The following is a 13,543-nucleotide window of genomic DNA, read 5'->3' as shown; positions in this document are numbered from 1 at the left end:
CGAGGGGCCGCCGGGCGGGTGGCGCCCCCCGGCGGCTGGGAGGATCCACGGGATCACAGAGTAGCCTAGAAAAGATCTCAGAGTGTCCGGGCCAGCCTGTGACCAAACCCCAGCATGTCAGCGAGACCAGGGCCCTGAGTGCCACGTCCACTCATTCCTTACATACCTCCAGGGACCCTTTCCGAGAAGAAACTGCCCCTGATGTCCAACCTAAACTGCCCCTGGTGCAGCTTAAGGCTTTGGCCTCTTGTCCTGTCGCTAGTTTCCAGGGAGAAGAGACCTATCGCACCTGGCTGTACCCTCCTTTCAGGCAGTTTCAGAAGTGGTAAAGTCCCTCCTGAGCCTCCTTTTCCCCTGCTTGAACACCTCCAGCTCTCCCAGTCCCTCCTCACAGGACTTGTGCTCAAGACCCTTCCCCAGCTCCATTGCCCTTTCCTGCGCACACTCCAGCATCTCAACATCCTTCCCAAACTGTGGGGCCCAGAAGCTGGACAGAGCACTTGAAATTGCAAAATACAAAGCTGTGTTTCATGTCAAGTACATACAGGCAACGTGTGTATTTGTGATTGTGTTATGTGTGGAAACCAACAGTGGGATAGTTATAAAGATGAATTCTAATAAATAACTGAGGGAAGTAAAGCATGGAAGAAGGCCTTTGAGCCTGTCCTTCATTCGCAATTAACTCCTATAAGTCTTAAGTTGATTTAGGAGCATTTGAATTAAAGAACTTTCTGCTTGTAGCTGAGTTTTGCAATAATAACCTTTTGAAGTATAATTTTAGAATATTGCTTGTAGTAAGGATCTTCAAAACTATAGCTTTAGAATATATAAAAAGGAAACATGCTTATCTCACACCTTAACAAAACAGCAAAAAGCAGCTTGATAAAGGAAGATGAACATCAATTCAATGATTAATAGTTTCAACCAAGGGAAGCTGGACATCACTGTCATAAGATTTATAGTCCTTGCAATTAAAAGTTGGACACGCATCTGGAAGCTGGACCGCACCAGCTGGGAGATTTCTTTCTTCTTTCAGAATTTGGAACTCACCATATGCGATACTCCTTTCTAAGATACATCCTGAGAAAAACTAAATCACAACAGTATATAGAATTGTGACAAAAATTGGGAGTAGAAACTGCTGAGAAAGCTTATGAGTACCCCTATAAATACCTGTAAACCTCAACTATCAGTGTGCAGTTGAAGGGAAAACTTCCCCCACTGTACCCAGCGTTGCGTTGCTCATACTTTACCATATTAATTAATAAATTGATTGTTGCTTGAATATTGGCCTAGTGAAGCTCTCATTTATAACAAAATGCAGCTTTACCAGTGCCAGGTACAGGCAGACAGTCCCTGCCCTGGTCCTGCTGGCCATACAGGACAGGATGCCATTGGCCTTCTCGGCTACCTGGGCACACTCCGGCTCACGTTCAGCTGAGATCCTGAACTCCTATTTCAGCGTTTTGGTGCCTTTATGACTTAGCAGTCAATTCCAGTCCATCTTGTCCAGTTATACCTCTGCAGCTTCCCCACAGATTAACTGGTACAGTGCAGTTACTGTCACTCCAAACTGGCAAACTTCTCAAAGTATTTGAAACTTCAAAACTGAAAGCAGTTCTAAGTCATCACACTTTACATTTTAATGCTTTTAACAGGCTTGAAAAACATATACTTTACTTACACAGCATATAAAAATATTTACACTTTTTTTATTAAAGCACAGAAACAGTTGTAAGGGGAAACACTGCACATCAGCATACCCCTATATATAGAAAATGTTTTACCTTAGGAAAGAAAGTGCCTTGTGCATTTAAAAATTCTATTTGTGAATTCAAAATTAGTCATTTTAAGTGATTACAGCAATTTTAATTTCTCAATGAAACTTCTTTAAGTGGAATGCATGATTCTATGAAAAGTATGTAAAAGATTAACACAAGGCCACAAAAATCCAAAGGTATGGATCCTGCTTTGCTGCCCTCTGTAAACACAGAAGGTCCATCCTGCAATTTGCATCTCACATACTCCTTTCTCCTGGAATTCAACAACAGCACTTAAGAAGCTTGATGTAACTGTTGAGTTAACAGCCCTGAAGTTTTGATATACCTTTAAGCCTAAAGGTAATGTTTATAGGAGCTGTGGTTGATTCCTACATCAAGTGTTTCCTTGCATGTAACAGCAACTTGAGTATCTTTGGTATATGAAAGTGTTCACTAGTTCTGGACTTGGGGGTCTTTTTAAAGGAGGAAATCAGTCTTTATAGGAGATTTACTTTTGGAGGGGTTGGTTCTTGGCACATAGGCACCCACATAACAGAGCCTGACTGCTTAGTGTAAAACAGTCAGTAACCAATAATTCTTCCCAAGGATGGAATAGGCATGGAAAGTTTCTCTGCAAGATCAGCAGATGGGCATGAACTTGTTTGAACTTCATTCCTACTAGCAATTTCCATATGAATATGTTTAAGAAGCACTTATGCTGAAATCAAGAATTATACATGGAAGAAAAAAAAAAAACTTTCTTCAAGCTATGCAAAACTGTCAACTGTAGCAACCACACTTGCTAATGAAGCTGGATTATTCCCAGAAAATTTTGCAGACATCTCAGGACTTAGAACATAGGAACGCTTCAAAACCAGAAACAGATTTTATACTGCAGTAGTTATTTTGCCAACCTGAACGCCAGCAAAGATGTCTTGTGACACTTCCAGTTAACTGGAAGCTTTAAGCTATTACAATCAAATTGTATACATTTCTGAAAGCAGGAAAAGCCCAACTCCTCAGTTCTGCTTATCTTCCCTTACAGAAATACTTTTTTCCTTTACAGAAATATTTTTCTTTTCCTTCCTTTATGGAAATCTATGGAAATAAAGAAAAAAACCTTTTCTTTGACTCTTATAAAACACTATGTTTTGAGACTCAGATGCAAAAGTTGCATTGCAGATCTTTACAATCAAGAGCATTGAAACAGTTGACAGAAGGTATTCCACCATGTTTGGTTCAGTCTGAAAAACAGTGCACATCATCCACTGACTCACGTGCACAAACCATGATTACAGGAGCCAGTTTGCCTTGAAATCACTTCCACGTTCTTCTCATTCAGTCTTGCAGTGACGTCTTCCTTTGGCCAGCAGCTCAGACAATAAAGAGCAAACACTCAAGACAACTTGCACATTGCTCTAAACTCAGACAGTACATTAACAGAATTCTGTACACAGCTCAGCAATGTCAGGCATCCAATTTCTTCAGCTGTTCATATGTCAGAAAGAACTGGCACAGCTGATTAAGGAAAACTCTTTCCTGTTCATGCAGTGAAAACTGGTCCCTTCACTACTGAAGGTTAGCTGCATCTGTGTGCAACTGTGTTCCACTCCTTGTTCCTTCCTTTGCCATGCTGCAGGTTGGCCACATTTTTACACAATACTAGGCAGAACAACGAAACTTGCTTAAAGGCTGGTGACACAAAATACTTTCCCATCCATCTTCCTCAAGATCTTAATCCCAGGACTAAGGAGGCAGTCCTGCAAAAGCTGCCATAAAAATACTGCAAAAGCCCTTAAGACTCTTTAATCACTTAGCTTTGATGGGCTAAAGAACATTTGTTTATTGTAAAAAATATTTCTACCAACACACTTCCCAGGGCTCTGATCAGCTGGCTCCTGAAACAAAGCTAAAATTGTGAGACTAAGATAAACAAAAAGACTGTATCAGTAACTGCCAGCAGTTTCCCCAGTTCTGGAAATAGCCCCCATCCCTAATTCACCTGGGCAACTTTGATTAAAATTAGGCTCATAAAGAAAATGGGCAGATATGAAATCAGAAGAACAGAAAATTATTTTGCAAGACCATATTTTAGTGTTGACTCTGTGTGAATCAAATTCAATCTGACTGGAAGCAGTTGACTAAAAAAACCTGTCAACTACACAATTTTCCATTCATACAAAAAAAGGGAATATCTGTGCTGATATGACACTTCCCACACTGAGTAATTCTGTAAAAAACAATACTTGCTGTTACATGGCTAACTTAGTAGTTTTGCTCACCTCTGGAAAGGATACAATGATATTCCAAGGACCAAGTCTTAACCAGTTTGGCCAAAAGCCTTTATACAGAGCAAAAAAGCCTTCATTCTTCCATGTCTAGGGAAAAAAAACAACATAAGAACACACTTATGTAATTCTTTTTTAGTGAAAAATCCAGACAGCATCTCAGCTAACAAGACTGTACCAGAAAAGGGGGTGGCTTAGTCCTGTAACCTTAATTTAAATTTATTGTCTGACAGGACAAAGAAATACATTTCATTAGATATAAACTTGCAGTTGGCATTTGACAGCCCCTTGAAATTTGCTGCATGTAAACCTGTAGCTAACATTTGGCAGTCCCTTGAAATATTTCAGTTTGTTTTATGAACCTCAAATTTCCCTGGACAATGTGACTTGGACTGTTCAGTCAACAGTTGGATAGCAACAGCTTTCTATCCATTCTTCTCTATGTACAAGGCCATCATGGTCCCACCTCATACCACAGTTAGAGACTTCAGAAACCAAATCAAAGTAATCAAAATCAGAGGCTGACCTTGCCTCTGGCTGCACTAGGCTCTCCATTATGCAGTAAGCAACATAGAAAACCATCTGTTTCAGAAGATCTTGTTCTTCAAGGACTGACCTATGAAATGGTAATTTCCTGTCAGCCTGACATAGTATAAAGTTGAGCAAGACAGTGCTGCTGAGAGCCTTCCTCTCCTTATCCAAGCACCCAAAGAAAGTTCTGCATCAGACACTAAATTTCTACTGCCTTTCTGTCAAGACAGATACTTTTCACACTTGAGTGCATTACTGACAGCATAGTCCTTTTAAATATTATGGCAAAAAAGCATGACTAAGTTACTAGGGAAAACAGAACAATTCTGAGCTCCACAGCAAAACCATTGCTTGGTGGCAGCAGTTTCTATTTATGATGATACATGAACTACTTACTTGTAACAAGCAATCTAAGGTGCCCCTGTAGGCTGAGTGTCCCCCGTGGTTTTGGCTTTTCTGATTCATCATACGTGTTCTTACAACATCAACTGGGTTGGATGCAAGGGCTCCAGCTAACCCACAAAGAAAACTGGAACTAGTAAAAGAAGGGTTTAATGAAACCTGATCTACCACACAGATGTACAAGATAATCCCCTTCCAGGAAGCACACAGTAATAATGACTGTTTAATGCTTTTACTAAAAAAATTAAATCAGCTAATGGATGCAAAAAGTTACTTTTCACTTACTATAAAAACATAATTTTGAAAATTTGCTATATAGCCCTTATATACATTATGCTTGGAAAGATGTTCACGCCCCAGGGAATAATATTTGACTGTAAATTTCTTCCAACCTCAATTTGCACAGTTGAATGATTCAGACCACCCACAAAACAAATTTCCATGTTTCAAAAGAAAGCTAAATTCAAATGCTAAATAAAATTAGCTTCCATGCTACCATTTGAGATGCTATTACTCTAAAAATTATAAACACATCAGAAATATATGTACACATCTAGACAGATAATAAAAAAATAAAAATACTCCTCTCCCCTGCAGCAAGAACTATCAAATAATGAGCTGCACAACCAGGTACACAGACTTACAGGAAGTGAGTATATACTGTATCTCCCATATGTCCAGACAGAATTATGTGCTTCTTGGTAAGGTCGTATACTGGCAGCTCTACTCCAACAACAATAGCAGCTCTCTGTGCTGTCAATGATACTCCCTGGCAAAAAGAAGGATATATTGAAGTTTGAAGTCAACGTTTGTGCACCGGCAGAAAAGCCAAGCTCTTACAATACAAAGCAAAACACCACAAATATGTTAAGAACATTGCAAATTCAAATAAGGCTAATTAGTACAAGTCTTAATTGCATGGGCTCCAAAAGCACAAATTTAAAATAACATAAATCACTTCTCCACACAGAATGGCAACTTCAGATCCTTTAAGTTATTTACTATCTCTCCTTAACATCTCAATTCTACCTCTGCTTAACATCTCAATTCTTGCATCAGCAGTCAGTTAAAACCTCCAAAGCAGTGTTCCTTTGCTGCTAGCTGAAAAACTGACAAAGTAAGGAGGATGAACAGAAAACTGGAGATCAAGAAACTTTGTGAGAAAAGCACATTAATGGAAAATCATTCCTATTCTCCAGCTGCTCAAAACAATTGTCTGTTTTGGCTCTTCAGTTGTTACACAGTCATTGACTATAATTGGCCCAAGAGACAGCCTGTAAGACTGAACATGAGAGTTCCTGAGCTAGAAGGGATGCTCAGCAGCTCCTTCACTTCCAAATATTCTTTAGCATATGTTTTAAAACAGACAGAGGTGTCAGGCAAAGGGTTGTTGAACTGTTCCTAGAGCCAGTCACCCTAGTTGAACCCTACATTTGTCCTCCCTCTACTAAGTAGCAGCTAATCTCACCCACAAGGCTGGCTGTAACCCTTCACCAAAAAGCACTGAGACACTAGCAGTGAAGCAGTCATGGCAAATGACAGACGTTACATCTTCCATATTTCAGCTGAGAACACTGTAGGAATGCATGACATTCAATTGAACAAGGAAATGTAGTTGAAGTGTAAGATCAGTTCAAAAAAACTTGCCTTCCATAATCCTTTAGTGCCTTCATTTTGGTAGATCTGTATGAAGTTGCCCATCATTCCTCCTTGAATCGTTCTACCTTGAGCTTGCATTCTGATCTGAGATGCATTAGAAGATACAATTAAAAAATAAATTCAACGAAAAAAATAATAAAACTACATTCAACTATTAAGATACAACTGGAAGTAGTAAAGTCAATTTCTCTTTAAGTATAAAAGCAAGAGCTGACATTATCACAACTATATAAGTGCAATCTTTTGCCTTAACTATCCCAATGCAGCTGCTAATTTTGAAGAAGTATGTGGTAGAATTCTTAGCTGCATTAAGTCACTTCTGTTTCTGTCTGGGTACACTGCTCCATTTAGGTAAGACTGGCAGATGGGTTCTGCAGGATGTCCTTTACAGTGTTCTCACAGGAACATGTTGAAATGAAAGGTTAAACAGATTAATGTTTCAGCCATTGAGAAACATGGTCGTCAACCCTGTAGATTTATAAGATCATCCTTAGGGACCTGTCAAGGTAACTTGAATATACAAGTTATCAACAAGTGACTTGGTAGGTGGATATAATTTTAGGAAGTAACTAATTGAAGCCATACTTGAAATACAAGCTTATGTTTGAAATGCCACTACATAACCACACTAGAACTATGAAGGCCAAAGCTTTTTAGTAGTTTCAGGAAAACAGTTTTCTTGACTTCCTTTTCATTAGAAACAGCTTTGTAAGTCACAAGCTCCAGTTTTATAAGATAGACCCATCAACCCTTTCAAGTAACTGACTATGATTAAGCTAATAGATTCTTAAAGAGGTGGTTGTTTCACTAATTCACTTCAAGTGACTGATGCTGGAATGCCATTTCCTTGGAACACAGGTTTGCAACGCCCCTCTAGTGTTAAGGAATCATACCGTACAAGTGGCATTTCCTGGAACTCTTGCCTCTGAAATAATCTTCACCTATTTTGAGCTCTAGCAACATCCAAGTATAACAGTGTTACCAAGAAGTACAGATGAAATACGCGCTGTGGCTTCCACACAAACACCACAGCATCGAAGTTATTCTCCCCCCACACTCAGAAACATGTGGATCTAACTACCTCCCCAGCCTTCACCTTCCTCACACATACTTCCAAATGATTAGTATGGACCAGAAGGAGGTTCCAAGAAGTCAGGATGTTACTGATTCTTTAGAAGTTAAGAGATGAGAATAAATAGGGTCACAAAACAAATCCTATGTTCATCAGGAGACTGTTTTTACTTCGGGAGAGAACAAAAACTAAGACAAGCTCTACATAATTACCTTTAGGACATCTGTAGGGTTGGCAATAGATGACGAGATTACTCCCGAAAGAACACCACACAGAACATTCATCATGAGGGTTTCATCTGTTTTGCAAACAAAGATTTTAGCTGCAGATTTACAAAACTTAAGATGCATTAGGAGAGGATGATGCCTCCCCTCATTTAACCAGAGAGAGCCAATTACAGAAGCCATGAAACCTGCTCTGATGAGTTACCCTTGCTGACTAACTTCGTTGTAGCTGGTGTAAGGAATGTCTTCTTGGTAGACTTGTTCAAATGCTACAGGAAGATACCAAATGGAATTGGCTTCAAGCAAATCAGTCCTGAATTAAATAGAAAATGACCACTCACCTTCTGGATGCTCAACAAACATTCTTTTCAAGCTCTGGTAAGTGCCTATTTTTATAGTTCCATATGAAGCTTGTCGTAGCATCGCGGGTGCAATCCTGTGAAAACAAGCAGCAATAATGATACAACTGCAAGTGTATCATTATTGATATACATTGCAGTTGTATCATAAACATCAAATGTTTATGCTCAAGATCTCAAAAACTCATCAGAAAATTCTTCCTAGTGCAGAGATATCTAGCAAAGAAAGATTTGTTCATTTAAATCAACAATTTAAACTCATTATAAACAAAACAAGTTTTGGAGCTTTTTAGGTTTTGGTTTTTATTTTTTTTAATAGAGCCTGCAAGCACATGAACAAACTGTGAAGGGATTATTACTATTAGACCATGCTTCAACTTGTAATCTATAAAATAGCTGCCAGTCATGTCTGAAATGTAGTTCCCCCACCATCCTGCATGTTTTGAAGTAAAGCATGCTCATTTATATGCAAAGGTAAATCCAATTTTAATTCTGAGAGATGGAACAACTATAGCAGCACTGTAGTGAATAACCTTATGCTTAGGTATTTTGTTTTCATGTAGGTTTTGTTGTTTGAGGGGGCTTTTTTTGGAACATGAAATCCTATGGCAGTGTGCAGCACTGGAGGTATCAAAGCTGGGTCTTCCAACTTCCAGATTAAGGCTAGCCAAATACCTTGCAATCCTGAAGCCCAAAAAATTCACATACAATGGGCTTCTACTTTTATCAATAGACTGTTCATAAGCCATTTCTGCAACTCTGTTACTCTTACCCAGAGTATAAGGCTTTCAACCCCTCTTCTCTGCATATTCTGACCAGTGCATGCACCATTCCACGGTAGCGGATCTCTTTATATTTGGCATCATTAACTTGACCTTGAACCTGGAGACGCGTTTTGGTCAGATCAATGGGGAAAGTACCTTGAAGGAAAAATCAGTGAGAAAATTAACAAAGTACCTACCTAACCAAAGACAACAGAGAACATCATACATGAAACAGCAACATTTATTTTATATCATAATATATAAAAGTACTCCCATGGGAAGGAAGCCTTTCTTACCAAGGCTTTCTTTTAAAGAAGTGATTCACATTCTATCACCTTGTTTCTTCTAAGGGCCTGACAAAGGCCCTGCCTACTTCCTGTGTTCACATTCACTATATTTGCAGGCAACACAGCATTACCTTATTGTAAGTAGCCATACTGAACAGGACTTTGCAATCCCAATCAGGCACTGAGTTTGCTTATGTATTCTACCAACACCTTTGAAGAGGACGTCACTGAAGGCAAATAAATTCTGTAGGACACACTATGCAGCTTCTGGCCCAGTATGTGGAAAAGCAATAGCAGCAGTACCTGTTTCTGTTACTGCTTTCCTGTAGCCTACTGCTATGTTATGTTCAATTCATATTCTCCATGCTCCCCTTATGAAAGGGTTCAGAAACTGTATCCATCCAGGAAAGGACCACCTCAACATTCCATTCTCACCCAAGTACTAGCAGGAGTCAGGATTAACTACATCTGTTTAAATGAGGCTTACCAGACAAGCAAAGCTTTCATTAATTGTATGTCTTCCTTAAAAGCTTTTGACATTATTGGCCATATTCAGTCAAGTCAAATAATGACAGGTTTCAAACTCAAGTTTATACAAATTTCCTAAGTAGAAACTCTTTCCATCCCTGCAATTATTCAAAGTTGGATGCACAAGGCTTTGAGCAACCTGACCTAATTGAAGATGTCCCTGCTCAAAGCAGGGGGGTTGGACCAGATGATCTTCCAACCCAAACTACTCTATGAAAACAAAAAAAACAGTAGTTTTAAGTGTAATTTTATACTGCCTCTACTTTACTAGACAAACCTTTCAAGCAAGCCCACCACATGCCCAACCACGTCCTGCTATAATGAAAATCCAGATTTCCTTTACTTTCATATACATGCATTTCAAATACCACTCCACAAAAATGTTCATATTTAAGGTTTGCCTTTAGAAGGGGCCTAAAACATCAGATGCACTGTCTCAATACACCAATTATTCTCAATACACCAATTGCTCACTATTGAATTTTCAAGTGTTCAAATCTAAGCAACCACTTCCATTCAAGAAAATATTATTTAAACTGCAACACAGATATTCAGTAAAGCTAAGAGAAAAATCTACAAGTTAAGAGTGTAACTGGTCTACTGCAGCAAAGCAGAAGCTGTATCTACTTATGACCACTGTCTAGGAACAGATCAAACCACACCAAATAATAAAACACAGAAGCAAAATATGTATAGAAAACAAGACTCACCAAGAATGAGAGTTTATAGACACAAGTGTTCTGGCATTGCAACAGAGATAAGAGAAACTCTTCAGTCAGCATTAAGCAAAAAACTCTATGCTGCAGGCCACCATATACCACTGTGTCACCGGCAGCATGGAACCCTATTTGTTTTACATAGAGACTGTCCAAGTAAAGAAAATCATGTCAACAATTAAAGCAAACTCTTACCACATTCTGCAGTGATTGATGCTAAACCTCCATAGATAAAGGGCTTCCAGTTCAGTGCTGGCATTATTGGTTCCTCTTTCTGTGAAAGAGGAAGATTTAACACTACTGTAAGTACATGTCATAAATATTCATGCTAACACTTAGTAAAAATTTTGTGCCTGGTCCATTTAAAATTGGCCTTTCAAACATGAGTAAAGAGTAAAAGAACCACATTTAATACATGTGACAATCAGAAGAAAGACAGGAATATCACAGAAAAGCATCTGAGTTCAAATCAGTGCCTGCTATGTGTTTGGGCCACCACTCTCCTCCCCATGAAAGGTTAAAGCAGGTCATCTCCCAGGCATTATGTTAAGGAGCACTGCAGTGAATAGCCTCCAAGGATTTTTACTAAGCTGAGCTAGTCTGACTACATCCTGCAGTCATTACAGAACTTCATTTTTTCTGGTTACCAACATTATTTAGCATGAGCCAAGCTGGTAGACTTGGACAGAAAATAAGGGTGCATACACCATTTTGATTCCATTCAGACCTATTTTTGCTACCAGTGTTCACAATATTAATTCTTGTGAATGTTACACGAAAATTGTGTCAATTATTGAATTTGACAAAGTAACCACAATTTGCAATTAACTACAGCATATGCTTTGCAAGATGTTGAAGTAATCCAATTATATTAGAAAAGAGATAACAACTTCAAAACCAAACTAGTCCAGCCAACACCAGATTGCCCTTCCCAAAAGCAAGCATGTCTCTCAACATCTTATTCTTCCCCTTCCTTACAATATAAATAGTTTTCATTCCCCATTTTCAATGATATCCCCCTAAACATTGCATTCTACAGTTATTTTTGCCAATTAATTTTATGGGAAAATTGTACTTGAAAATACTTCCCTTATACTCCCTGTTATTCTTCCCTGCTTTATCACCTGTAGTGCCTAACTGGAAAATATCACAAATACACCCATTACTTAGCCCTGCCTTTTGTACAGTTGAACCTTCTTTAGTTGCTTCCTCTAGAGATGCCAACAACCCAGCACCTAAATGAATTTTCAGAGTTGCAGACACTCAGCAGGCCTGAACAATTTCTGCAGCTCTAGTTTTCCTTTTATCAACTTTACTTCATGATGAGTTACCTGGGTCTTCTGACACATGAGAAAAAGAAAGACGCTAAAATGACAAAATTTTGCATAGTCAACACCTACATGCACAGAAATCCATCTTATTCTTTACACTGATGCAAAGTGCACTTAAACAAAAAAAAAAAAAAAAAAAAGACAAGGCAACTAAGGTCACCCTACTATACTGCCAAAAATAGTGCAGTACAGAGGTCTGGACACACAGGCTTACACCATGCCAGTTTTTCAATACAAAGGAGGCAGAGCCACATGGGTATGACACTCTGTCAGAGGGGGGCTGATACCGTGTTCCAGCTCCAATTCCTCATAATCCTGTACTGCCATGATTAATGGCAGATCATTTAATTAACAGAGACAAAGCCAAGCTCAGTTTGCCCACTATCTGCTACCTGATCTTTACTCCTGAGAAACTCATCAAAACTGACAGTTAAGCCCCCCAAACATACTGAAACAAGATTTCATCTATCATAAATACCACAATACGTATAAAACAACAATAGATCCTCTGCCTGTTCGTTTAATATTTCACTCTGCCTAGGCAATGGAGGTACTCACTTTTATACATAATTCTGAGCATGGTCAAATAAAATTTTCAATTTGCACACAGATTTACAAATATTAGTTGAAGCTATAATATATAAATAGGATACTCTAATGCAAAATTTTATAGCACACTCTTCCTTTGACAGATCCCAAGGTGAAGGTCAAGGTCTGTACATCTGAAAGGCTTTCAAGTCTCATCTCCTACCAGTATGCTAAACTAACCATATGAATCTTTCAACTTCTAACCTCCTGCCCCCTTCTTCAAGATTGCCATACTTTAGGAAGAAGTATGAAGAAGAAAAAGATAAAGCAAAGAGGTAGAATTTTTCTCAGGAAAAAAAATTCAAAAAGACACACCATCCAGTAATTTCGCCCCATGACCTCAGGTGTCTCATTTCCTGCTTATATTCCAAATTCTTGGTTTGCTTCTTAGTCAGAACTTCTTCCCTATATCAATAAAAATAGTAAGTGTCTCCTCAGAACAATTCTGTATCAGCTGAGTGAGTGGCAAACTACTTAAAAAGAGAATCCAGCCATTATTATAGAAAAAATTAAGGTCTCCACTTTTACTAGAGAGATACTGCCTTTACAAAATACACGATGCCATACCCTGAGCATCAACGATGACAGAGGGGATACTCGACCCTAAAGAACATTGGGATAAATTAATACAGAGATTCATCTACACACTTTCTGCAATGGTCAGAAGACAATCTGCTTTCTTTTAACCACAGCATGACTGGACTAAATCCAAAAGCCCGAGTTCCATGAAAGAACGAATCACTTAAATAACTCGATATTTCCCCGACGGGGAGCAGGCTTGAAAAGTCCCACATCGAATTACATGTTGGTCGAAAACATCGCTAGCGTATTAAGCCCGCAGTATACCCGAGCTTATAGTATTTTTAACTATTTAAAGCGGATTCGGGTCTAGGATGGCAACAGCTACTACTACACAGGAAAAATAGTCTCCCATCCTCCGAGACCTGAGGGCAGCAGCAGCCGCTACCTCCCCACTCACCACCGAGCCCTGCCCGACCCCCGCGTCCTGCCGCGCCGACCCCGCCGCTCCCACA

General features: G+C 39.1%; 1 protein-coding gene across 1 annotated transcript; it reads right to left on the bottom strand.

Annotated features, from left to right (window-relative positions):
* Positions 1-2,919: 2,919 nt before the first annotated feature.
* Positions 2,920-12,915, bottom strand: SLC25A30 (solute carrier family 25 member 30). The gene is made up of 10 exons (XM_031056802.1): positions 12,825-12,915; positions 10,786-10,864; positions 9,068-9,215; positions 8,278-8,372; positions 7,925-8,010; positions 6,629-6,724; positions 5,626-5,750; positions 4,976-5,114; positions 4,058-4,138; positions 2,920-3,269 (listed from the first exon to the last, which is right to left on the bottom strand). Exons 1-10 carry the CDS (start codon positions 12,843-12,845, stop codon positions 3,228-3,230), a joined length of 912 nt encoding a protein of 303 aa, XP_030912662.1. The 5' UTR covers positions 12,846-12,915; the 3' UTR covers positions 2,920-3,227.
* Positions 12,916-13,543: the final 628 nt, after the last annotated feature.

This window comes from Geospiza fortis, unplaced genomic scaffold (genome assembly GCF_000277835.1).
Source record: "Geospiza fortis unplaced genomic scaffold, GeoFor_1.0 scaffold194, whole genome shotgun sequence".
Classification (NCBI taxonomy): Eukaryota; Metazoa; Chordata; class Aves; order Passeriformes; family Thraupidae; genus Geospiza; species Geospiza fortis.
The sequence above is the reverse complement of the archived record's forward strand: the minus strand, read 5'-3'. Positions and strand labels throughout refer to the sequence as shown.